The sequence below is a fragment of the Tachysurus vachellii genome, chromosome 8, assembly GCF_030014155.1.
Source record: "Tachysurus vachellii isolate PV-2020 chromosome 8, HZAU_Pvac_v1, whole genome shotgun sequence".
Lineage (NCBI taxonomy): Eukaryota > Metazoa > Chordata > Actinopteri > Siluriformes > Bagridae > Tachysurus > Tachysurus vachellii.
In genome coordinates this window covers 18,582,514-18,609,219 of record NC_083467.1, presented here as the reverse complement: position 1 = coordinate 18,609,219, position 26,706 = coordinate 18,582,514, and the positions used below count along the sequence as shown (strand labels likewise).

General features: G+C 38.7%; 2 protein-coding genes across 4 annotated transcripts in view; one reads left to right on the top strand and one right to left on the bottom strand.

The window, feature by feature from the left end:
* raph1a (Ras association (RalGDS/AF-6) and pleckstrin homology domains 1a) overlaps nucleotides 1–24,059 on the top strand; it is a 60,862-nt gene extending 36,803 nt beyond the window's left edge. For 2 of the 3 annotated variants that reach the window (XM_060876730.1, XM_060876728.1), the window contains 13 exons: nucleotides 74–179; nucleotides 688–1,289; nucleotides 2,488–2,562; nucleotides 9,039–9,116; nucleotides 12,477–12,636; nucleotides 15,050–15,171; nucleotides 16,412–16,477; nucleotides 16,610–16,753; nucleotides 17,327–17,437; nucleotides 18,632–18,730; nucleotides 18,822–18,942; nucleotides 19,358–19,488; nucleotides 20,547–24,059. In XM_060876730.1, the coding sequence (XP_060732713.1) occupies nucleotides 74–179; nucleotides 688–1,289; nucleotides 2,488–2,562; nucleotides 9,039–9,116; nucleotides 12,477–12,636; nucleotides 15,050–15,171; nucleotides 16,412–16,477; nucleotides 16,610–16,753; nucleotides 17,327–17,437; nucleotides 18,632–18,730; nucleotides 18,822–18,942; nucleotides 19,358–19,488; nucleotides 20,547–22,700 (3,969 nt within the window). In that variant the 3' untranslated portion in view covers nucleotides 22,701–24,059. The remainder of the gene's footprint in view (nucleotides 1–73; nucleotides 180–687; nucleotides 1,290–2,487; nucleotides 2,563–9,038; nucleotides 9,117–12,476; nucleotides 12,637–15,049; nucleotides 15,172–16,411; nucleotides 16,478–16,609; nucleotides 16,754–17,326; nucleotides 17,438–18,631; nucleotides 18,731–18,821; nucleotides 18,943–19,357; nucleotides 19,489–20,546) is intronic. The other variant, XM_060876731.1, reaches the window with a different exon arrangement.
* A 616-nt stretch (nucleotides 24,060–24,675) lies between these two features.
* LOC132850556 (uncharacterized) lies at nucleotides 24,676–26,422 on the bottom strand. Its single transcript, XM_060877194.1, has 4 exons — nucleotides 26,153–26,422; nucleotides 25,816–25,956; nucleotides 24,886–25,008; nucleotides 24,676–24,783 (listed from the first exon to the last, which is right to left on the bottom strand). The coding sequence occupies exons 1-4, from the start codon at nucleotides 26,420–26,422 to the stop codon at nucleotides 24,676–24,678; spliced, it is 642 nt and encodes a 213-aa protein (XP_060733177.1).
* Between the last annotated feature and the right edge of the window lie 284 nt (nucleotides 26,423–26,706).

The window sequence follows — 26,706 nt, the reverse complement described above, 5'->3', positions numbered from 1 at the left end:
CAAAGTTAATAGACATGTATTTAAAAAAGTCTCTGAATACTTTAATGAAATAATGTGTTTGTATGTTTTGTAGAGTCTGGATGATGGAAAGTCAGAGAAAGGGGTGGAGAAAGCTCCTCTAAGACAGGAGACGAACATGGCAAACTTCTCGTACCGCTTCTCCATATACAACATCAATGGTCAGTTTGCTGTGCCACATTTTATACCCAAAGACACACACTCTGTAACAAATAGACTCTGGGACATAGTTAGGATCTGTGTGTAGGGATTCACAAATTCAGTGTAGTGTAGTCAGGTGGACAAATGTGATCTAAGAGTTAGGAATTGCAGTCAATATGCAGTGATCAGAAGAGTAATGATAAGCATAATCAACAAGGCAGGAAACAGAAATTCTCAGTTCCACCTTGTTCATTTAAAGGCATCTGTAGTTTTAACAGCTTCAGAAAAATGACAATGGCTGTAAAAATTACAAACTGTACCTTTAAGCTAAAATCTTTCAAATTCTAAATATTTCTAATCTCAGACCTTTTATCCTGAGCTTTAGACACACATTAAACCCTACATAGTAGATGCTCAGGGCATCTGGAATATGGAGTTTAAAGCACTTTAGAAATATATAACAATTTAGTGCAAGTCACATCAACTGCCTTTGACCCCCAGTAACCGCTTCTTTGCTTTGTCTCACAGAGGCTCTAAACCAGGGGGACTCTGTGGATCTGGATGCTCTAATGGCCGACCTGTGCTCTATCGAGCAGGAGCTGAGCACCATCGGCAAACCAAGCAGTGGCTCCGCACGCCTCGGCCTGACTGGAGAAGCCAAAGTACGTCAGAAACCTCCAGCTGGCCGTAGCCACAGTGTGAAGCACACTGGAAGTGGAGGCAGCAGTGGAGGAAGTGGAGGCAGCAGCAGTAGCAGCAGCACTCGTGTGTCTCCTGCATCTACCATTAGGCCTGCACTGGCTTCCAATTTCTCCCTGGATGACATCACGGCCCAGCTAGAGCGTGCCTCGCAGAGCATGGATGATGCAGCACGTCTCAGCACAACTTCCCTCGCCTCCACTTCCTCAGCGCCATATTCTTCTTCTACCATGAGGAGACCTGCTCATCAGCATCACCGGCGCACAGGCTCGGTAGGAACCGTCATCGAGCATGAGGTGAGATCCATTGTGCACTCGTCTCGCTCCAGCATCAACTCTGCCTCAGCATCCAGTGTGGACTCACTGGAAATGGACAAGTTAAGGCAGCCTGAGCAGGACAGTCTACAGGAGCATAGCCACCAGACCACAGAGGTAACAGACTCATCAATATAGACAGTAACATCTTCAGCTAACATCTTTTTGACAAGTTAAATCTAAAATACAATATAAAATAAAATAAAGTAGTTATAATTCTGACTATAATACAGAGTTAATTAGCTAAAACGTTTGAGTGTGTGTGTGTGTGTGTGTGTGTGTGTGTGTGTGTGTGTGTGTGTGTTTGGTTGAGTTGATGTGGTAAATAGGCCAGAATTTTTTCACAGTCAGCCTCTCATTCTTCATCTAGACAGCATCTAAGCTCCACATTCCCAGCCTCCCACTCTCACTGCACTATCTGTTCCGATCACAAACAGATCCTGCCACTTTAGACCGCCTCAGTCCAAACTGACAGACATCCAGTCCGGAGACACGTGGACAGTAAGATAGCTGCACAGTGATGGATTGACTTGTTTTCCTGGCAGCTCTCTCCCCCAGATAGACTTGGACACCTTACTGGAATTTAAAGGGAGAGTGCAGTTTAAATACACACCAATCATTTTATTTTATTAAATCAAACCATTATGGGGTTACAGCAAAGAAGAACAGCAGAGAACTGCTGCCTTTATTGTTATAGAAAAGGGACAAAAAATGAGGGAGATGGAGGCAGAAGATGAGGAGATTAAGTTAAAGCTTCAGGTTTCCACATGTCTGTTTTTTAAAGTCAAGAGATCTACAGATACACATCAAACTGCATCTCAGAGCTGAAATAATTTTGCTCATCATTTGACTCAGTATTTATGTTGTAAGATAGAAGAAGCCCTGTGTGTGAATACATAAAAGCAAAAAATTTGGTACAGAAACAATATCATGACTTAATAATCTCACTGTGATGTCAGAGATGCTTCTCTTCAACACCCCCGTCACTGACACATAGACAATATGACTGAGATCATTTATAATCTGCAGGAGACAAGCTTTCTAGCGAACTACTGCATCAGTCACATACAGTTCAGTTCTAATGCATGACCATCGCAAGCAGAATCTCGTAATAAAATGTGTTAAATCTTATGATGTAAAGTATTTAAATAGATTCCTCTCATTTACATTTACAGGTTCTGTGACTACCACTGGCTTTCATCTGCTGTGCTTTCACAGATTTGCAGCTCACTGATAATCACAGCACTGTTCTCTCTCTCTCTCTCTCTCTCTCTCTCTCTCTCTCTCTCTCTCTCTCTCTCTCTGTCGCTCAAAGCACTCGTATCTGGACAGGGAGACTTCTCTGATTCTGAAAAACATTGCAGGAAAGCCCTCTCACCTGCTGACAAAGGTGACACCCTGATTTCTGTCTGCCTGCATGTGATCACGCTGTCCTGGTGGCTTGTTAACATCACTTTCTCTGGCTGTTGTTACGACCCCCTGAGTGGTCAATGATGAAACATGAACATTTTCCTTTTCTTTTCTCTTGCATGTTGGCTTTACGTTTCTCTTAGTTTGTGTCATACTTGGTCTGATGATGAACCTCAGTCCACCCATTTATTCTGAATCATTCAACAGTAAATAATGTGCCTCTTAAACTTAAATGTGCCTCTTATTTTGTTTTATTTTGTTTAACATTACTATTATTATTAGTGTCTTGGCTTTTCCATTAAAAAGCCTACTGTACTTCGGGAATGTTGTGACCGGTTTTGGTTTGAACTCTGCACTGCTTGTCTGTGTCATGTGTTGGTAATGTTTATAGTCGTAATGCTAGACACATTAGTTTTGATCATTATTGTAACATAAATCCCAGCATGCTCACAGCAATCATCCATCACTTCTAATTCTGATCATTATTCTTATAATTAGACTAAAGAAAATCATACTGGCATCCGAAAGGAGTGAAGAGGAGGAGTGTGGTCTAGCACTACGACAGCGTGCCCAGTGTTGATATGAAAAGCATGTGTTTGCATGTGTCAGCATTCTGAGTGATGATTCAGCCTCCCTGCTGCAAAAACGCAGCTCATCACAACCAAGTCTTAATGTGTGTTTTATTAATAGTTTTTTTTTTTTAAATCAAAGACAAAAAGGTTTTAAAAAGAGGAAAAGGTTTAATATACATTATACTTGACATTTCTGTCTGTTTAAATTATAAATGTGGCTATTTTTGTTTAAAAATAGTGTAAAAAAAATAGGATTACAAGAAATAGATTGAAATTGATCGCCATTCAGTACAACCTAAAAATACACACACAAATCATATTTTAGATATTCTTGGATAACATGAGAATCTAGTTACCAAAAAATCGTTTATTTTGAAATGACTACTCTTTGTTAGTTAGCTCCAGACTGATTGCTATTCATAGTCAAATCTTTTTGTCTTTGAAACATTTTTTGTTAAGGAACGATTGCCCTATAATGAGCTAAAAATTAAAACAATTTTATGACAATATTTCCCTCAGGAGAAATCAAGACTTATCAATTTTGCTACACAAACTTCTTCAGAAGGAGATCTTCTTTATTTTTGTACAATAAAAACCATGAATCAGCCAATCACAGTGTGAAAAAAGAATGACTAACAGTTGTTTTTCATAGTTGGCAGGTCTGAAAAACATTTTGTATTGTAGGTGGTTATCTGTTTTTCGCTTGTTTTGCTGGCATTAGCTTACAAATGCTGTATATGCAGATTATTGTTCAGATAGAGAACAGTCTCGACTACATCACTATTGTGTGGTGTACAAGTCCAGCAGGCAGTGTCTCAGTGTACCGTAGGTAAACAGCAGATGCACTTCTGGAACATTTCAAAGAAACAGTAACATTTCCTATTACTCTTGTGTATGTGCGTGTGTGCATGTGTGTGTGTGTGTGTGTGTGTGTGTGTGTGTGTCCACAAGCCACCCCATGCAGTAATTAACATTCAAAATGCATATAAATGTGTTGAATGTGTTAATTATTTTGGGTGTATAGAATAAGGACCATTGGGCCCTTAGGGTTCATTCAGATAGTATTCAGCATTGGGAGCAGAGAATCAGTCAACCAGTAAAGTAAGACTTTTAAGAAATAGCTCTCTAAATCTCACACATCTAGATCTCTATCATGTCGATGCACTGAAGCTTTTTGATGGCAGAAACCTTGTAGAAGAATCATTCAGCAATATTTCCTCTTCTACATTCTTCTAGTAATTGGCAGTAATTAAGTTAATTAGTAAATAGCACAGTTAAAAATGATATAATGCAACTCACAACAAATTCTGTGTACCATATAAGATTGAGAGATGATAAAGGGAATGGACTTTTTTTCTTCAAAAGTGTTCCTCCATGATACCGACTTCTCAATCTTCTCTATTCTGTGTCATATACAGGTACATTAAATTTTTTTTCTTGCGGTCTGTTGCTTAAAAAGTTTGGAGATGTCTGGTGTAGATGGTGTTGTCTTGCCTGACTGGAGCTATTTAGCATGTTTCTTCACAGGAATGAGGTAAAGCAGTGACCGAGGGGTCATGACTTAGCAGCACTCAGCCTAATTACGCAAAAGAGTCTGAGAGCAAACCAGCTCATGCTTAACAATCAAAACGCTGTGGATCGCTGACTCCACTCACCAGGGCTTTTTAAATCAGTCTTTATGGAAAAAGAGTGCTGATTTAGGACTGCTTTTACTGTTTATATCCTAATGAATTTCACTGGCACAGAGATGCACAGGTTTATAGTTTAACACTCTTACACAACATTGGCAGCACAGCAGTTGTCAAGCATCCTGCAGCTCTAATGGAGTTAGGGATTTAGTGGTAAAGGATGGGAATAGAAAATCGAAGCTTAGTGGTTAAAACTTTGGACTACTGATTGGTAGTCCTGGGATTTTAATCTTACAAATTTACAATCTGACACTGCTGGGCCCTTAAGTAAGACCTCTAACTCTTAACTGCTTAACTGTATAAATGAGATAAATGCAAGTTGCTGTGGATAAGGGTGTCTGACAAGTGCCATAAATGTAATGTAAATGTAAAGCAAAAATTGTGTGTAGTGTAGCTGCTGAATTTCGTGTGATACTCCAGAGTGGACTGACTCTGTTAGTTGGATGTGCCTGAATGTTATGTCAGGAGCTAAGCACTGGCCTGTTTGTTTAACCTGGGTTTAGAGGCTTGTCATCAGTGGAGTGTATGCCAGAGGTCAGGCGGAGCACGTGCAGCCTTGGCTTTGTTAATCCCCTTTAATCTGGGAGTAGAGTTAAATCTCTTAGCACTTGCGCACTTTGACCAGTGCCATGATCAGCTTCATGTTGCCTTCACTGCAGAGAAACTTTTAGGCAGGTATGAAAAAATGCTGTAAAATGCTTTTAAATATAAAAGTGTTGATAGTTTATTTTTATCAGTTAACAAGGAAAGTAAATAATTAGAAAAGAAATACAAATCAAATACATTTTTTTGGTGAGCACCCTTTGCCTGCAAAACAGCATCAATTCTTCTAGGTACACTTGCACGTGTTTTTGAACTCATCCGGGAGGTTGTTCCAAACATCTTGGAGAGCTAACCACAGATCTTCTGTGGATGTAGGCTGACTCAAATCCTCCTGTCTGCTCTTGTAATCCCAGACAGCCTTGATGATGTTGAGATCAGAAACCATCACTTCCAGGACTCCTTGTTCTTCTCTACTCTGAAGGTAGTTCTTAATGACATTGGCTGTATGTTTGGGGTCATTGTCCAGCAGCAGAATAAATTTGGGGCCAATCTGATACCTCTTTGCTAGTATTGCATGATAGATAAGTATCTGCCTGTATTTCTCAGCACTGAGGACACCATTAATCCTGACAAAATCTCCAAAACTTGCAAGTAACCTCCACCATGCTTCACTGTTACCTGCAGACCTCATTATTTTACCACCCTCCAGCCCTTCGGCAAACAATCTGCCTCCTGCTACAGCCAGCCATTTAAAATTTTGACTCATCAGTCCAGAGCACCTGCTGCCATTTTTCTGCCTGCGTGTCAGAGGCATTGCATTTTGCCCTCACTTCTTTCATGAACACCACTTCTGGCCAGACTTCCCAAGACAGTAGATGGGTGTACCTGGGACCCACTACTATTCACCAGCTCTTTGCTGATATCATTAATGGATATGTTTTTATGTCAAAGGGAAGTAAGCATGATGTGTCTTTATTTGCTGCATTAGGTTTCCTTGGGAAACCACTTTGTCTACAGTCCTCAACATTGCCCATTTCTTTGTGCTTCTTCAGAATAGCTTAAACAGCACATCTTGAAACCTCAATCTGCTGTGAAATCCTTGCCTAGGAGAGACCTTGCTGATGCAATACAACTACCTTGTGTCCTGTTGCTGTGCTCAGTCTTGCCATCACCTACAACATGAAACTGTCTTCCACAACCTCACATTAGTAGCCGAGTTTGGCTGTTCATCTCCAAGTTTTACGCCTCCTACTCTACAGCTTCTGTTTCAGTTAATAACTATGTTTCAACCTACATATAAAATTAATGATCACATGTTTAATCATACACCTGGCACTAATCTTACAAAATCCCTGACTTTGTGCAAGTGTACAAACTGTGCAAGATGCTTATTTGAAGCAAAAGTTTAGTCATACCACATAATGATTCGATGTAAATTTTGCTTCTGTTTGCTCACTTCGCATTTTGTAAATTGATAAAAATAGACAGTTAAAATCTATATTTTAAATTAAAGCATTCTTATTTTACAGCATTTCTTCAAACCTGCCTAAAACAGCCTAAGTACTTTTTCAATTTCTTCTTTTACCTGAAATCCATTTAAAAACTGTTTGAAAATGTGAATAGTAAAATTCCAAATGTAAATGAATATTGTCAAAGAGAGTAAAAGGTACATACTCACATCATAATACCCTAAATCAATATCAAATTTAATTGTGGGATGCCTCGATATTTCCTTGAGCTTTTATTAGCTACAGTATTATTTCCTTACAAAACTAAAGAAAAAACTTTTAGACACTAAAAGTGACTTGAATGATAATTTATCTTTTAAGGGAAATTTGTGTACACTATGTAAACTCTTTCATTAGTCCTCACTGAGCTGTGGATCATAAATCTAAAACAGGATTGAATGTAATTTATTTTCTAATTATTGCCTGTTGTATGGAGCTCTGCCACAGAGAATATGAGGCATGTTAACAAATGATCTGCCCTGTAAGATGTGAAATTCTACTTTAGGACTATAAGTTTAGTCCTTTGTATCGTGAAAACCTTTTTGTCTCCTATTGCCCTCTTTATCAGTGTGTGTAATAGCTCTGAGCCTTTCCTGAGGATACCTGCAGGCACAACACCTGCTCAGGCACTCAGCTTCTTTACACCAACACACTCTCACTCATGCCAGCGTGAAGGCCTGTTGTCTCAGCATGAGGGCAAATTGAAGCGTTTGATCATTATTTTAATCAACTAATTGGTCAGCGCTTCCTGAACTGTGTAGTTCTGTTAGTTTATGCTGGGCAGGAGAACATCTGTTGGGTTGTTGACGCTTTTAGTTAATGATCAGTCTGTTTCTGTTTGCTGTGGCATAGGATATCATCAGGATGCACTTCTTGACTCTTCTTGATCCTTTTATGTTTGTTATATTAGAATTGTCCAGTAATACAGGATTATTTTAAGTTGATTTTTTTCCAATAACAGCACATCCTGAAGTATTGTATTCCTTTATACCACTGCAATTAAATTTATTAATTGTTACTTGTTTATTTGTTTTTGTTTGTTTGTTTTTATTATATAACAATGTCATTCTTTCTGACCTTTTATTATATTTAATGCTATGAAAGATCTGGAAGACTGGCTAGTTTCTGTAAAGATGCAATTTAGCAGCTGTTAATAAGGGAAAAAGCAGCTTGCCATATAACCCATAATTACTATTGTCAGAGCGACTGTTACAGAAAATGAATCAATACTGTTTGACCAATCAGGTTCAAGAATTCAACAGCTCTGTGGTAAAAGTAGTTTTCATTAGTGGGAGCTGATTGAAGGCAGTAGAGGTTAGTCATCATCTGAGTGTGTATCCCAGTCAGATGCACTACAACACAAAGAGGATAATACACTCTGATTCGGAATGATCCCAATCTCGCTGCACAGCTGTCATAGGAACGTGTGCCCACATACACACTTGTGCATTCTTACAGAAAAGGGACGGTGTTTCCCAGAGAAAATGAAATGGGCATTGTAAGTGAAAAGGGGAGGGTTTGTGTGTAAGAATGATTGTGGAACGCCTCCTTTCCTTCCCCTCCCTCTTTGTATCTCATGTCTGTAATGGATGAGTTGGTGTTTTGCAAACCTTCCCTGTTTTCAGTGTTCAGGATTTCTCTGCCTTTGTACATATGAATCAGGAATCCAGATATCAAGATTAGCAACAACTTGATCTTGGGAATAGTTTTCTCATTTTCATCCCCTTTGTGCCTTAATTGGGATAATAGTGGACTTGTAAGGATGCTTCCTGTTCCTGTGTGGGTCTCGTTTTCAATGGGAATTCCTAGTTTCCTGATTCATTTCAATCTCCAGAAACAAGGATATATGGATTATAGAACAGACTTCTATATTATGTGATTGTAACAGACCTTCTATACATTGGAGTTGTTTAATTTGGTAGCACTTTGGATCTAAACATCAGAGGCACTGCCTGCCTGGTTGAACCTGTTATCACAATGTCTGCTTGTTGGAGGAATCAGGTAGAGTAAGAATGGAGCAACAGTGTGGTGAAGGAAGAAAAATATTAGGACTAGGTTATTGTTATAAAAAGAGTAGATTAGTTAATTAACATGTGCATTATTTAGTTGTGAAGTAAAAGAACATGTGTGCGTGTTTGTGTGTAGGAGGAACAGGCTGCCAAACTTAAAGCAGAGAAGATCCGAGTCGCCCTGGAGAAGATTAAGGAGGCGCAGGTTAAAAAGGTAAGATATTTTCTTAAATTGACAAAAAGTTTACGTGTTTATGTTCATGGTGTATAATTATTCACTTAGGAAGTCTGTAAAATGCCTTTATTATAGATTTCTTTACAGTGTGTGAGGATCATATTGTATTGAATTGATTAATATTCATGGTACAGTATATAATCATTTATGTTCGCATTTTAAATCGTATTAAGTAGTGTCAAAAATGTTTCTTGTTCATATTTTTGTAGACGATATGGTAAAAATATAACACGATACTCTATAACACGATACACAATACAGAAAAATCATATTTGTATGACCATGACATTATAAAATTATACCTGCCTTCTTTTTGAGAAAAAGTATTGTTATAAAAATCTTGTTCAGATGACAAAATTGATGTGCTTTTGTATTGTTAGCTGTCAATAGCTACTCTTTCTGAGGTTTGCTAACAATTTTTATTAAACGTACAAAAAAGCAATATTTAATGAAGAAAAACGCTAAAAACTTATACATTCGTGTTTGAGTAATTGATTATATGTTATACTTAAAGTAATATTTATATGCTTATAGATGTTTTGGCACCTGATGATATCCACAATACAGTAAAAAAATGTATCATGAAGTGAATTTATTGCAGCATTGAGATAACAGTAGAGAGTATTTCCCAGCCCTAGTACATGCTGCTCTTACTGGAACTCTGTAATGCATTGTGTGTATGATTTACTGCAAGAATAATCCTTGTTATCGTATGATAGAAGCATTAATTTATGCTCTTGCACAGATTAAGCTTGTGTGGAACAGAAGTAGGTCATTGCAGTATGCAGCACATTGACATTGCCGGATCAGTGCACTACAGAATTTCTAATGATTTTTCACCACATTCTCACACAGTGCTACGATGAAACCGGCCTGTAATGTCTTGTATGTGTTAGACACATTCCTCTTTCTTTGGTTTTTGTAGCGTGTTAAAGTGTTTAATGTCAACTTAAAAGTTATAAGCACAAACTAATTATGTGTGACAAACAGCATTACTAGAGCTCAGCAGCACATGGAGGACATTAAATGCATTTCTGTGTGCATGCATGTGTCTACATGCTTTAACTATTAGCTGCAGTGATGTACTTTGTGTTGTGTGGGTCTGCTGACCAGATGCTGTGTTGTTTTCTGGGTCAGGTCAATGAACTGCACACACTCTGTTTGGAGCTCTTTAAACATACACAAGCCCTGAAATCTCTCAGAGCAGAATCTCTTAAATGCTTTTTAAAAACTAGTTAAGATAGACATGTAAGCGAGCGTGTAAAGAATGTTAGGAGTACTGCTTGCAGACTGACCATGGAGCAAATGAGTTCTGGTTTTAAGCCAATAGTTTTCCTTTTTTTGAAACTCAAAAAGTGACTGAATGCTGTTTAGAAAGTGGAACAATAGTGAAGTCACTGCCAGGTGGATATTTTCAATAAAAATATTATAGTCATAGCTTTGTCAGAAATAAATTTATACGATTTCCCTCTTTTTTTTTTAACCAAGTGAAGTTTGGTAAATGAATTAATTTTTTTTAACTTTTACTCTGGAGGCTAATGTAGCTAACAAGTAATGAATAAATACATCCTCATCTTTGGGAACTTTATCCTGGTTAGAGTTGTGGTGAATTGTGAGAGAGGAATACACTCTGGATCATTCACACAGAGGGGCAATGTTTGGGATCGTCCCACTGGGAGCTGCTTATTTACACTACAGACCTCTGGGAAGGAGGTTGGAGTCATCAAAAGGATAAACCATATACACATACTATGAGTCAGCATGTAAAACGCAGACATTAACACCATATGTCATATTTTTTTGAGAGGTACAAAGCGGGAGAAAACCCACACACAAGGAGAGCATGCAAAACTCCACACTTGATAACAAACCTGTAGGCTGTGATTCATTATTACACTGTAGTGTGAATGATGTACATGTACAATGATGTTGGTGTAAGTTGTTTGTGATTTGACATCTCGTGAAGTGGATTATGTAAAACTGACAGCCAACAATAATAACTTTAGGGTTGTATGTGCTCTCACAGAAAAGGTTTTAGACTGTTTAATTCATCTCTGTGTCTCTGTACAGTATGTGAAGGAGATTGTGATTGATGTCAGTATGTCTTTAGTCAGTTGTCTATCATTCTGTATAAATAGAACCAGCTTATACTTAAGTATATGTGGTTATATTGACATATTTACGTGTGTGTGTGTGTGTGTGTGTTTGTGTGTTTAATGATGTGTGTTTGTGTATGATTGAAATAGTGGTGTCTCTGCTGGATTGGGTTGGAAAGCTTTTGACCAACTGTGAGCTGACAGAAGTAGGTCAGTGTGAATGTGTTGAATAGATGATGAGAGGGAAAGAGAGGTGATTTGTACAAGTGTGTGCTCATAGACATTTTACTGATGCTCGTTCATGCAGAGGTGCTGGTTTCATTTATTTTTTGAGTAAAATGCATTATGACTAAAGTGGACTTTGGAGCTCTTGCCTGTTACTGTAGATCTGCTGAAATGCCAAAACAGTAATTTTCTACCTATTATTCATGTGACTGGATCTCCTGTTTCCCCATTACACCTGCTACAACTAAGCTCCAAAATCAATAAATTGTTTTTTAAAATAGTTTTTGACACTGTAGAGTTGACAAATGAATGTACATGATATTTTTATATATGCTGTGGGTTGGGTTAAGTCAAGTCACCATCCTGCTTATCAGTGTGTGTTCATGTCATGGAGTTCCTGATTCCAGGCAATGAAAATTAAGCATAAAGTTTGGCATTGGTTTCACACACTGAAATAATGATTAACCTCACACACACATGGCAAGCACAAGAAAAACATTTTTGCAGTTAGTGAGACAGCTGGTAGATATTTGCCTTTATTTTGAAATGTAACAAATCAGGGCTGAAAAAGCAGATAAGAAAATCAGAACATTGGTCCAGTGGTCACATTGAGAAATACGTAATAAAGTGCACAGAATCATTCAAGCAAAAACCAGAACAGTACAGAATACATTTGTATTAGATTTTATAAATTTGGATTAGATTTGTTGTCTAATTTTGACATGCAAATATCCTCATGCTATGACATGGCAAATGACAAACATAATATTTGTAAATATTTTGAATGTATTTTTGCACTATGTATGTATGTATGTTTGTATGTATGTACATTTTTTGTACTGTTTCTGAAATATGCTTTTTCATAATAAGGTTTGTTTGAAACTTACCACCCAATACATCTGGATCAGTGTCTAGATTTAGCTTTATCTGTAGAATATATGTAGTTCAACTATACAAACAATGAAAAATTCTCAGATAATAGCCTGAAAACTAAGAGCTAATCACCTGTTTCCCTCAGTTGGTGATCCGGGTGCATCTTTCTGATGAGAGCTCCAAAACCATGATGGTGGATGAGAGGCAGACGGTGCGTCAGGTGCTGGACAGCCTGCTGGACAAATCACATTGTGGTTACAGTCTCGACTGGTCTCTGGTGGAGATCATCAATGAACTGCAAATGGGTGAGTGGTGGAACCGTACAACATCAACACTTAACTTTCCTTTTCATTTTTCAATCAACCTGTTGATGAGCACTGAGAAATACCAGTAAGATCACTGACTATCCTTTTTTACACAAAAACTTTTTTACGTTGATACTGACTGCCATGAGAGGTGACATTTTTATTGTGTTTTTCAGTTGTGGCAAAAATATCAGGATGGCACCACTATAACTGATTACTTTGGTTTCTGAGAAAAATATAAAAACAGTACATAGAGATACAAACATGAACTTACAGAGTTTTAGTGGGAAAACCAAGTCCAAACCTATGGCTTCAGTATTATTAATAAAGTATAGACAACATTTGTGTTTAGGTCTTTACACTTTTTAACTGAATATACAGTTAAGTTTGGATTCGAATATAAAGTTAATTTAGTCGAAATCTGTGTATTTAGAAATTCTCTCATTTTCTTCGCTTTCTTTGTAAAACCTCTCACTGTCTGTCTCTGCTTCTGTCGACTGGTGTGTTATTGACTGGGTGGTGGTGTGTCCTCAGGTGTGTTGGCCCACGAGCAGCCTGTGATGCTGCTAAGAGATTGAAAATGTTATTAGAGGTTGCTGTGTATGGTGGTGTATATCTATAAATAGAGGATAATGTCTACCATGAGCTTCATACATTATTCAAAGAGCTAATAGATTTCATATGTTCTTTTTTATTTTTAAGATATAAATTTTATTTGATTATGAAATCTATATTCTGATTAACTCACAAGAACTACATTATATTTACTTCATATAATCATATTCAAAAACCATCAGTAAGCCTGACCTTCCAGTTTCTCCAGCTGGCGTTTCAGGTCATAGCTTGTTTGTTTTGCAGAGTGTGTATTCAGTTGGAACTTCAGTTTCACTTGCACAAGACCAATATTATTATAACTATTATTATTAGTAGTAGAAGTAGAGTATTAGGATCAATAGCGAAAACAGCAAATAAGGCTGTTTTAATACCTAATATCTGATTTAATAGATTTTAGCTGATCTGCAGCTTTACCACAGCAGCATTTCTTATTAAGGAGATTATTTTTAAGGCTTTAATTACTTTACAGTAAATTAGTTTTCTTTTTGTCTCAACGATTTCCATCCCATGCATAATTTTTGTGTCTTGACTTTTAGAGTTTTTTGTAGTTTGTCTATAGTTTAAAAATGGTTATGCAAGTTCTTGGACTCGATTTCTACTTGCTCATGCTATGGCTAAGAAAAGGATGTGTGTATGTGTAATTGAGGAGGGGTGTGTAAGTAGTAGGGGTGATTTGGTGTGGGTATTAATGGCTTTTCAGTGATGTGGGGATTGTAAGTGGCATTAGAGCGATGTGGGTGTGTGTAAGTGATGTGACTTTGAGGTTTAGTCCTATAGTCTTTTCTTTGAAGTGAGTGCAGTGAGTGCTTACTGCAATTCATGATAAACGTCACTGTCGTGTGTGAGGCAGCGTCTCATTAACAGATTCTACCCGAGGGCACAGACTGCTACTTGAAGTGCAATTTCTTACACATTAGCACCAAATACCCTTTATGAAAATGCTGTTAACTAATGAGCATTTTAATGACGGGAGCATTAATCTGGATTGTTTAAATCAGGGGTGTCAAACTCAAATTCACAGTGGGCCAAAATATAAAACTGAGATAAAGTCACGGGCCAAACTGAATATTTATTGAACAATTAACTGCAACTGATATGTAATGTTCAACCTTTTTCATATGGAAACAAACTTTAGTTTTGCTTGAACACAGGATTTGGAACAACCAGAGCTTGATATTACAAACACATAAGAAATTACATTTGAAATAAAAGATACATCAGTGGTGTTCATTTCTTATTTAAATAAATAATATAAATTACGCCTCTCATTGTATTATTTTAAGTTCCTTTTTGAAGTGGATCTTAACAACCAAAAATAATAATTTCATTCAATGAAAATCCAACTTTTCGACTAGTGTCTTCTTATGTTATATTCTTTCATTACAGACACATTAGCTCCGCACACAACACAAACAGGTCTGTCCTTTATATTCGTGAACAGATAATCTGCCTGCCACCTGCCTTGAAAGCTCCTATTGTCCATCTTTCGTTTGGCCATTATTGTGGAGGGTGGAGTTAACTTGCCCGATGTGACTGTAGCATGGTTGTTAACGACTGTCAACAGAGAATGAGGGGAGCTTGCTGTTCGTGACTACACGTCAATACAGTGGCAAGGCATTCTGGGATTTGTATTATTAGCGGAGCATGCGGCTAGCCAGCTGTAATGCACATTTGATATGATCTCGCGGGCCAAATATAATTACACCTTTTGACACCACTGGTTTAAATGGATCATATTGCTGATTCTGATGATCCTCTTTCTCTCCTTCTCTTCATCACATATTTCCACATTCTCCAGAGCGGATCTTTGAGGACCATGAGAACTTGGTGGAAAACCTTCTGAACTGGACTCGAGACAGTACCAACAGACTTATGTTCATTGAACGCATCGAGAAGTACGCTCTCTTTAAGAATCCACAGGTAAGAGGTGCTGATTTTCTTCATACAGTTTATATCACTCAAGATGCAATCAAATATCAGATTCAGACCTGGTTCATCATTGACTAGAAGGTGATAATTCAGTTCTCATTCTGGTAGAGTTAATAAATCTGTAACCTGATAGCTTACTATATAAGCCTATAGGGTGTAGCCATTACAACAAGCTATGTTTACACATTACTATCACAAAGTGGGGCAGAAATAAGGAAGGGAATGACCTTGAGTTATTGTTAATGTTAATCTGCAGGTGTAGGGAACATGAAGGGTAACTACAAGCAAAATATCCAGTCTGATATTTTTTATTGTTCAGTTATGACTTAGCAGTATTAAAAATGTAACTTAGCGTCTGTTATCTTCTTATATTGGGACACTTAGTTAGGTGCTAGCTTTTATATCTAACTCCCTGTAGTTCATAATGCATTACATCACTAATTGGAAGATATGTTTAATGTACACTTCTTGGCAAAAGCAATGGGCCAAACATAAGTGTAATTTTAAAATTTAGCAATGAATAAAATGTTAACAGTCATGTACAGACTGAAGCAACGTGCAACATAATTTAATACAGAATAGCTTTAAATTCCTTTATTTAATTTAATTTTAATTTTATTTTATTAAATAATAAAGTCTTGGTGGTGAACATGTCACTGTTGTTGCAATAACATTTAATGACCTACCACAGATTATAAACAGGCTGAAAAGAAGCTAAGATATGCTGAGTTCTAACTTTGAATAAAGTGCAGCAACTTTTGTATTAAAAGAACCTTGGCCAATGTTCAGGCAACGTTCAGGACTATTCATTGAAAGGTTGTGAGTTTGAATCCTAGGAGCATCAAACTGAATTTCAAGACCTTTAATCTTTAACTGCTGGGTTGTATAAATGAGATAAGTTACTCTGGATAAGAGCATCTGCCTGATGCTTTAAATGTAAATGTACACTTTTTTTGGTGAGTTTGAGTCTGGCTGAGAGCTCATAGGTCCATCCCGTTCTCACAAGGCTTTACAAGGTCACACAAGGTCTTATCTGCTTGTTTCTCGGTCTGTGTTGCTCCATCAGACTTTTGACCTTTTTTCCTGTTTTCACCTATTTCTAGCATCTGATTTTTGGCTTCATGAGGTGAATAAAAATCTGGAAGTGTTCTTTTTTGGTTGAGGGCCAATATGGAAGTGTGGCTTTGTAATTTTAGATGTTGACCTTATTTTGCCTCTTCTACTTTGTCAGAACTATTTACTGGGCCGAAAGGAGACCTGTGAGATGACTGACAGAAATAAAGAAGCTCTGCTGGAGGTGAGGGATGCTGTTAAGTCCTTCCTTTGTGTCTTGCAAGACACATTGATTTATATAGGTCAGTGCTGTAGATGCTGTGAGTGAAACTGTGAAAAATGTTTTTTTGTTTTTTTTCTTTCTGTGGGTCTGTAGGAGTGTTTTTGTGGAAGCTCAATCAGTGTGCCTGAGATGGAGGGAGTGCTCTGGCTTAAAGAAGATGGTAAGAAGTCCTGGAAGAAGCGCTATTTCCTTTTACGAGCCTCCGGACTGTACTATGTGCCAAAGGGCAAAGCCAAGGTCAGTTCTCACTCAGCTTTTTTTCTTCATTTCTCCATCTGTTGTTCCCTCTGTGGTATCACAGCCCTCACAACACACACAACAAACACATTGATGTACTGACACAAACACGCCAGTCAGTCGCAGTTATTCATATTGATTCCTCTGTGAGTAAAGGATTACACAGTGTGCTTAGAGTGCTTTTAAATGCATGGTCATGTGACAGTGAAACACTAAAGCAGTATTAAATTAGAAAGACAAATAATTTTAATTTTTAATAATGGAGTGGGGCTTTAAGATAACATGCTCATCTACCATAAATCCTTTACATCTCCACCCACAATAAAGAAAAGAAGATACAACCATCTTAGACATATGGGTATGGAATATAATTTTTTTTTTTTAAAAAGTTGCTTTTGCGATACATTTATTTCAAAATTATTACCACTTCAAATAATATTATGTGAGGCCTATCTTAAGAGTAAACAATATTTTTTTTAAAAATATATCCATTTACTATTTAAAGCTGTTAGCATGTTTTACAACTTGTTTAACTTGTTTCTCTGTACTTTTCCTTCATGTCATCCAATACAGACTTCTAGAGACCTAGCATGCTTCCTACAGCTGGATCATGTAAACGTGTATCTGGGACGTGATTACCGTAGCAAGTACAAGGCTCCCACTGACTACTGCATGGCTCTTAAGGTACAAAATCAGTGTTGCACTACAATTGTGTGCTTTCAGTAATACACAGTGGTCACTGTATAAAGGCACAAGTGCACCATTTGCCTTTCCACTTGCATCTTTTATGACTAAACCTAACAACAGGGGAAGGTCTGACTACTTATTCTATAGTGCTGATGTGTCTATAAAGTCACATTCAATTTATACAAATATATACTATTGTAGAGTAATAATTAGGATGTTATCACTATGAAACCATCTTCAGGAGGGAGTAAAGTTACTAAACTGGTCGACTAACTAAATAAGCCTTTATCAAAATGTTTAAGACAAACAAAATAAACTAATTTTTTTGTAACTTTTTGGCCTGGTAAAGAAATCTAATCTAGAATCTAACACTGTTGTCAGAAAATAAATAATGACCTCATATTATGTTGTGTGTACACTCAACCCTTAGGAATAAGTCTAACGACTCCTCTTTAATGCGTCACAAAATAAACAGAAGGCTTAATATCAAATAGACTCAGCTTGTGCTTGAGCTGAATTTATAAATGCTTGCATAAACAGTGTATAAAAACATTTATAAAAGTACTTTATTATCCAGCTAAAACCTGTCTTTGGTCAAGTATAAAGACTAAATTACTCACTGATCCCACACAGTCATTGTAATATACTGAGGTCTCACTGAAGTCTGTAAACTCTGTGTAACCAAGCTGCCAATATTCAAACCTGAGCCCAAGCTGTAAAACGCTGTCAAGATACAAAAATAAAGTAGATTAATTATTAATAGTGTGATTGTGTGCATATGTTCTTACTACTAAGATGTCAATCAAGATCATAGTAGCAATCCTGAGCTTTACATTTTGGGCTTTGTGTTCAAAAGTTTTATGTTGTAATCCATGAAAGAAAATAAATGACTAGTTTGAATGATCATCTATATCTTAAAGATCTCCCAGAGAAACATTTACTAAAACTTTAAATACTAAACATTGTACCCAAAGCTCTTTTCAGTGTTTTTTTCTTTTGCTTAATTTCAAAGACATAGTATGTCTTGGTAGATAAGGTTCTTACAGGTAGGTGAATGTAATGCCCAAAAACTATGTAGAAATAATGTTATTTCACAATACAGATCTGTACTGCCCCCTGGAGTGATGTAGAGGAATCTACAGCTGGTAGTGCTTTCACTCACTTTAGTTATATTCATGTTTTCTTTTTCAGCACCCTCAGATTCAAAAGAAGTCTCAGTACATCAAGTACCTGTGTTGTGAAGATGTCAGATCTCTACATCAGTGGGTCAATGGAATACGTATTGCCAAGGTAACAGATTGTTTATGGATGGTGACATGAGGCAGTTTGGCTTTTTACTTTTGGAACAGGTATCTCATATGTTACATGTTGTTTTATGTAGTATGGGAAGCAGCTGTATTTGAATTACCAGGAGGCTATGAAGCGTACTGAAGCAGCCCATGACTGGTCATCTCTCTCTAGCTCCAGCATGAAGTCTGGTTCCAGCTCATCGAGTCTGCCAGGTGAGCTCGATTTGTGGCAGGTGATTTGAGGTCACAATAGAATTACCTGAGAGCAGTAATTTATTTTGTACAATCTTAATTTCCATTTGGGTTTATAAATTAAGCATCCATGCTTGTCTCGTGAACGTCTGAAAGGCAAGTTTCTCTGTGGCCCAGAGATGATTCACATTAGATGTGTCTGTGCATATCCCATATACACCCACAGGTTGTTTTTTTGGACCTACCTGCCATGTTTTTTACATATCATAATTTCTACTGTTTCTCAGAATATATTAGAAATAAACAATTTACTATTAACCAGCAATCTTTATATTGGTACACTTGCTCCCTCCTGTAATGTTTTGTTTGGTTTCACAAAATCACAGTCCTGATGCACACCTCTAATTCACACTGAATGTCACTTTTTTCCCTGCAGAATCTCAGTCTAACTATTCAGACAGTGGTGTGTCAGAGACCACTTCCTCTGGACATGTTCGCTCTCAGAGTGTGGTCAGTTCTATCTTCTCTGAAGCCTGGAAGAGAGGCAACCAGGCAGAGGAATCCAAGGTGCCCTAAAACAATAAAAAATTAGCTGCCTACCTTATCATCTACTCCTGTCTTTCATCTATGTCTCATTCTGTATCTGTCCTGTGAAAAATGAGTGAATCATAGCCTTAGTTTGTGAAACAGATTGATATTCTTCTACTGTGTCAGATTGATATTCTTTTTTGTACAGTAAGTTGCTTGTGCATTACCAGTGCATTATTAATAATCTATGCTGCTCATGATGACATGCATATTTTCTATATGTTTGGCTGAAGCAGCTTTCAGAGATGAAAGATTATTATGCTCATCAGTCTTATGAGCAGCTGTGATATACTGGCATTTCAAATGCAGATAGGTCAGTGAACTGTAGGTGACTGCTGATTTTCTGTGCTCTTCTCCTCTCCTCTCCTCTCTTAGGGTGCAAAATTCAAGTTTCGCAAGGCCATGCCCTTATGCACTGGTGGGGATTGAGGTTAGGGTGTGAAAACCCTCATAACACTAGTGTTTTCTCTTGTCTCGCATAACTTAGAGGCCACTAACCATTCTTTTAGTACTCCATAGTTGTTTACTCCTTGTGTGTTTTGGTGAATGCAGCCTAATTGGGATGTGGTGTGAGAGACTGGAGTTAGTGGCTTGTGTTAACTTTAAATGGATTCCTACAAAGCACTAGTGTAATATTGTAGGATTAATGCAGTAAAGTATAGCTTGAGTGCACTGTCTATTAACAAAGTATTGTGTGTTTGTGGATTGTGCTTCAGAGGTATGCCCTAAGGTAATAATCAGCACTGCTGGTCTGTTGCTGCTTAATATTTATGTTAGTCACACAGAGAAGTAAACAATTTTGTGTCACTCATAATGAACAGGACCAGCCATGCTGATCTCAGCCTAGCAAATCTGATTTACAGAATGGCAGTCACCCCTTCTAAAGTCGTGTAAATAATTGTTGTCGTTTTTACATCTGTTACTTCATTCCATGCCTATTTCTTCCGACTAGTTCTGTTCATTTATTTGTACATACTAAGCATGGCTGGACATGGATATTGTAAGTAATTTATTTAATCTCTTGACTTCTTTCACAGATGAGAATGGATCTACCTCCACCATCACAGCCTAATAGAGCTTCTTACCCTCTCCAACTTCCCCACCTGCCCCAATTACCTCAACCTGTCCTAGCCCATGGAAGTTATTCAAGCATGTCACCTCAGTCTTCTCCTTCTCCACCATCACCCCCTCCTCCTCCCCCTCCCCCTCCCCTGCCCAACCCTACCTCCCACTCCACACCCACCAAGTTCACCAAGTATAGCACCATTGCAAGGCTTCACAACATCTCCCAGGCCCCTAATCACTTCAAACAGACCCCTCTATTGGCAGCAATGCAACAGCAACAGCAACAGCTAGTGCCTCCGCTCCCTCCCCCTCAATCTGTGAAACCAGTGATGAACAATATAGCAGCAGGTTCTGGCATCCCACCTCCAGCCCCACCGCCACCTCCTTTGTCAATGCCCATGCCAGGGTCCGCCATGGCGGTGCTCAAGTTAGGCCCTCCAAGCCCTCAGCCGGATTTTATCCCTCCTCCACCTCCTGAAGAAGAGCACTTACCGCCCCCTCCCTTGGATCACATGCAAAGCAATGGCATCTTGCCTCCCCCACCACCACCAGAGCAATTTAAGTGCCCACCACCCCTCAGCACCAATGGCCTCCAAGAGTTCCTTGCTCAGAAATTTCCCCATATGAACTACGATTTTTCTCCTCTTAGCCAAGAAGAGGAGCCTCCTCCACCTCCACCTCCTGAGTGTTTCTCTCCTCCACTTCTTCAACAGTTGCCAATGCCTCCTCTTGCCCCACCTAAAACATTCACTGGAGTATTTCCTCCCCAGACAGCTCCCAAACCCTCAGGACATGGCATGTCTCCTGTCTCCCCTGTTGGTCCACCTCTGTCACCAACACCAACCACCTCCATGAAGAAGCAGCAGAGCTTCTCTGGAAGCCAGAGCCCCAACCAGCCTCCACCTACCTTGCCCAAGCAGCACAGCTTCCCTTCAAAAGCACCACCACTATCTACTGCTATCTCCCCAACATCATCTCTGGTTAAACAGATTGCAAACCAGTTTCCTGGAACTCTAGATGGTTCTAAAAGCCCCATATCTCCTCCAGTGGTAAAAACAAAGCCTAAATGGCAGCCAGGAGGGCAGGTACAGCCCCAGTCTCCTGAGTTCCCACCGCCCCCACCGGAAAGTAGCCTAGATTTTCCTCCACCCCCACCCCTACCTTCTGATCAAAGTCCCCCTTTATCCAAGACGGGGTCACCCATGAAGAAATCCCCTTCCACGTCCTCTAACCTTTCAAGCAGTTCATCAGTTAAGAGGCCTCCTCCAACCCCACAGCGAAACTCCAGCATAAAGTCCAACTCCTCTGTTGAGTACCAGGAGTCAAAAAAAGTGGAAGACCTGGTGAGCATGTTTGCTCAGCCCAGCCAGCCTTCCCCCAGCTCATTCTCTACTCCATCTTCTACAACTGGCTCACCATCTAAGGAATCCTCTATTAGTTTTCGAGCATCATTGAAACCAGGCAAGATCAATTTGGCAAACCTACCACTGGCTCTACAGGGGAAACCCAGTCAGTCCCACCAACCCAACACAGACTTTCCCTCTCCTCCTCCTGATTGTGACTTCCCCCCTCCACCTCCAGACTCTGAGCTCCTGCCTCCTCCACCACCTGTGGAGATGCATACCGGAGCTCCCAAAGTGGCTGTAGTTAACCCCCAACCACAGCTTTTCTCCAACATTTCAGCAAGGAAGCAGAGCTCTTTGAGAAAAACGCCCCCTCCGACTATACAGCGCCGCAGCAGCGGAACCCCCGAGCCCTTGGCTCTTTCACCCCCGCCGCAACAGATCCCTCTTACCCCATTCACCTCTCAGATGCCCCCCACATCCCCCAAAGCCAATCTCTCCATCCAACCAAACTTTCTTGAGGACCTTAACAGGACTTTAAAGAGAAAATCCATGTCTAGACACAGCTCTTTGACTTCATCCCGCATCTCAGCCAAGATGGACCCTGTGGCCACTATGGACGACATGGCACTCCCTCCGCCTCCCCCAGAGCTGCTGCTGGGCCAGCAGAAAAAGGGAGGCTACACGAGTGCCAATATCTCAGGCTATGCAACGCTACGGCGGGGTCCACCGCCAGCACCACCCAAACGGGACCAAAACACCAAACTGACCAGAGAGTGGTAGATGAGGCATGCAATAGAAGCTGTGTGCCGATTGTCTGCTTTTCTACAATACACACTATAGACTCTCACAGGCCATAACAAGAAAATGACTATGTTAAAAATACTATCCTTCATTTTAACCCAAGTTATTACCACACTATGAAAAAGCAAGCCAAATCACCTACAGTATAAGCTTCTCTGCGTGTTTGTGCCGCTTTGCAATTACGTGTAAGCAGTTATACAAAATAGTGAGAAAAAGAAACTCTGCAATTATTATAAATAGGTACTGCATGGACTCCTGTGTGAGGAAAAGGGAATAATACGTGTATATTAAAAGATGTATTTGGAATTTTGGGGTGGGGAGGGCGCTTTTACCTTTTTTATATGAAATTATTTAATACCTGAAATATATTCTTATTTTAAAGTTTAGTTTTTAAACCCTTGACTGTATGTGTTTAACATGAATAGAAATCAGGATAAATGAAGAGAAATGTATATGTGTGTTTTGTCTGAGTGGTTTGGTTGATCCACTCTCAGAAAAAAAGCAAAGGCTTTTTGCCTCAGTTATCCTCTGTTAAATGTGCAAATCTGAAGTCTGAAACATTTCCTTAAGCCTACTATACAACTGGATAAAAATCATTTCTGAAGAAACTTGTTCTACTGTTCAAAATAGGTCCTTTATTTTACAGAGACTTTCAGATATTTAGGTGAAAATGAACCCACTACTTTCGTGAAGTGCTCTTTTAGCCTTGGCTGTGTTTGGAATTGGATATGTTCTGTCTCTATGTTGGTTACATTGATCTGTACATAATGCAGCTCTTCCTGACTTTAACATCTTCTGTTAGCTTTGTGACTATCAGGAAGAAATGGACTTTCTCACCGCACCTGTCTTTAGTACTGAACCAAAGTTCTTCTCATGTCCGGGTTTCAGATTTTTCTCTTTACCAGAGAATACAAGAAACAAAATATTTTGCATGCTCGGCCTAGTTCAAATTTCTACCATCTATCACAGTAAAATCAGTGGCCTGGAACAAGTTTGCATTTTACTTTAAGTGAAGGTAAATAATAAACTGTGATTCAATTCACTTTTTAATGACTTCATTTATTATTCAAGCTGAGAGCACTTTAGCCGGTGCATGCTTAAGGAACATTTGGAACACTGCAAGAATGTTTTGCCTAAATCTGATCTCATGATGTTATCATTTTAAAACAGCAATTCATTTACATAATTTATATCTGTTTTTGGTGTAAATAAGGAGGGAAATTAGAGTACACATTGCTAATAATGATCGTTAAAGTCAGGAGTGCTCAAGATAAGATACATGGGGAAGTAAATGTTACATTAAAACTGAACAATATAAATATGTAAATCATGCAGTAAGCTGTGCCAGTGCTGTTTTCTTCCACGTGTCTGTTGTTTTGGTACTTGTGAGAATCCGCATTTTAAGTGGTTAGCAATAACAAACGTGTCAATTTTATATTTTCATTTGCTTAAGTAACAGCTTTTTAGTAAATCTGATTCCAAACTCATCGTACATGATAAATAAACTCAAACATCGGTTCAATTACTGATTCCTGGGTGAAAAAATGTAGACACGAGTTTGGAGTCGCTAATAAAATCATAGTGTGGGTGTTCAGGTAATTACGGAATATTTCTATCATACTCAGAGAGGGAGATCCAACCTTAGGAACTGACGTTATTTTAATTTTTACTATTAGTATTTTAAACTACAAGATTGTACCATTTTGTTACGTGTGAAAATGAAGTGACATTTGAAACCCAACATACTAAATGTCTTGTTGCTATAAAGTATACTTTGTCTTCTTTATTTTTCCCTAATGTATATGCAAACATTTCTACACAATTCTATAGGTCCCTAAAGTTAAGGAAACATGGCCAAGAACATTCACAGAAGGATGGTGAATTTTGCAGCTGTTTGTTGTATTTCTCACTTTCATTTCAGAGTTCTGTCTGAGCACAGCTTGTCTTACTGCAGTTATAGCTCTTCACTGCTGGAGCTTACTGCATGCACACTACAGCTCATCCCCATTAGTGAAGTGACTCCACCTGAAACACGGACATAACTACTACACCTGTGCACAGGCTAGAGAGACAGAAAGAGACAGAGAGAATATCACATGGGGGTCACTGCATTTGTGTTGATTCTTATAATTGAAGTGAAAGAAAAGTAGGTTTTATGTTTTACCTTGGAGACTCCCCACTTGAACGGACATCTGTCTAGGGATACTGTCAGAGGTTTAAGACACATTGTCTCCCTTATACCAAAGTTAATGATGAGGTCATAAGTATTGAAGTCCACTAGCTTAATCTGAAAAAATAAATAAATTACAGTTTTTTTTCAACATGAAACATGTTGTGAATACAATACATTGTGTGCCAAGTCCTGCATGTGAGTATCTTCCCTGCTCTAACACATCAGTGTCAAATAAATAAGGACTGTTAATTAGTTAAATAGGTGTGAAAGCGTAGAAAACACAATCTGGGTATTTACACTGTCCAGGAAATGAGGAACCGCTGGACCAGGTTGGGGACTTTATAGGAGACCTGAGAGCAGATGTATTACTCCAAAACACCACAAGAGGGCAGCGTTGTCCTACCGGACAGCCGGTTTATTAGCAGTTTGCTTTCGTTGCCAAGCAGCAGATCAAGTTTTAATACATTTAACCTCAGTGGCCAGATTTATTCACTAGTTATGGAAGGAGTTAAAAATATAACTGACTAAATATAATAAATGATTATATATAATAAATGACTAAATATAATTAATACAAATTGTCTGGAGTAGTTGTATTGTATTGTCATGGTGTCCCTAACAGTGGTTAAAGCGCAAAGGACCTCATCAGGTGGGATCTCCTACCCAAAACACCATTTATACTTATATTAAAACACAACCATTAAAATTAATGGTAAAATTAAAGTGCATGTGGTAGCCTATTGGTTAAGGTGTTGGGCTACTCATAAGAAGGTTGTGAGTCCAATTCCTTGTCCACCAAGCTGTCACTGTTTGGCCCCTGAGCAAGGCCCTTAACCCTCAACTGCTCAGTTGTTGTGTAAAAATGAAATAATGTTGCTCTGGATACAATGTGTGTGCTAAATGCTAGAAATGTAAAATTACCTGACTAACATCCTTGTAAGTTGCCCTGTACAGGCTGAAGCTGAGAGATCTTTCGTTCATTTCAGCAACATACGCTGATATCACAGTGTCTGCAGCAAGATTGATATTCAACATAACAGGCCATCCTGTGAAGAGAATTAGCTGTATGTTTATGTAGAAACATATACAACATGCACCATAAAATATTGCATATTTAGCCAAGAGGAGGAGCCTCCTCCACCTCCACCTCCACCTCCTGTGTGTTTCTCTCCTCCTCTTCTTCAACAGTTGCCAATGAATCCTCTTGCCCCACCTAAAACATTCAATAGAGTATTTCCTCCCCAGACAGCTCCCAAACCTTCAGGACATGACATTTCTCCTGTCTTTCCAGGAGCTCAGAGTCTGGAGGGGGGGAGTCACAATCAGGAGGAGGAGAGGGAAAGTCTGTGTTGGGTTGGTGGGACTGACTGGGTTTCCCCTGTAGAGCCAGTGGTAGGTTTGCCAAATTGATCTTGCCTGGTTTCAATGATGCTCGAAAACTGATAGAGGATTCCTTAGATGGTGAGCCAGTTGTAGAAGATGGAGTAGAGAATGAGCTGGGGGAAGGCTGGCTGGGCTGAGCAAACATGCTCACCAGTCATTTATGGATTAATTTCTCACAGTCAGTCATTTTAATAGGTTGAGTTAGAAATGGGGCTTACAAATAGGTCCTGTTATTTTAATATAAGAGGTAGTTCAACTGTAACAAACACTAGGTTAATATTAATGCACTTAATCTAATATTGTGAATTTTTTTTATAAATGAAAATAGTCTTCATTGCAACACTAAGGATTTGCTGCCAGTTTGTTAGTGTGGATGTAGGCAGATATTTCATGAGGCATGTTGTGTTAAAAATGCCACACATTTACACT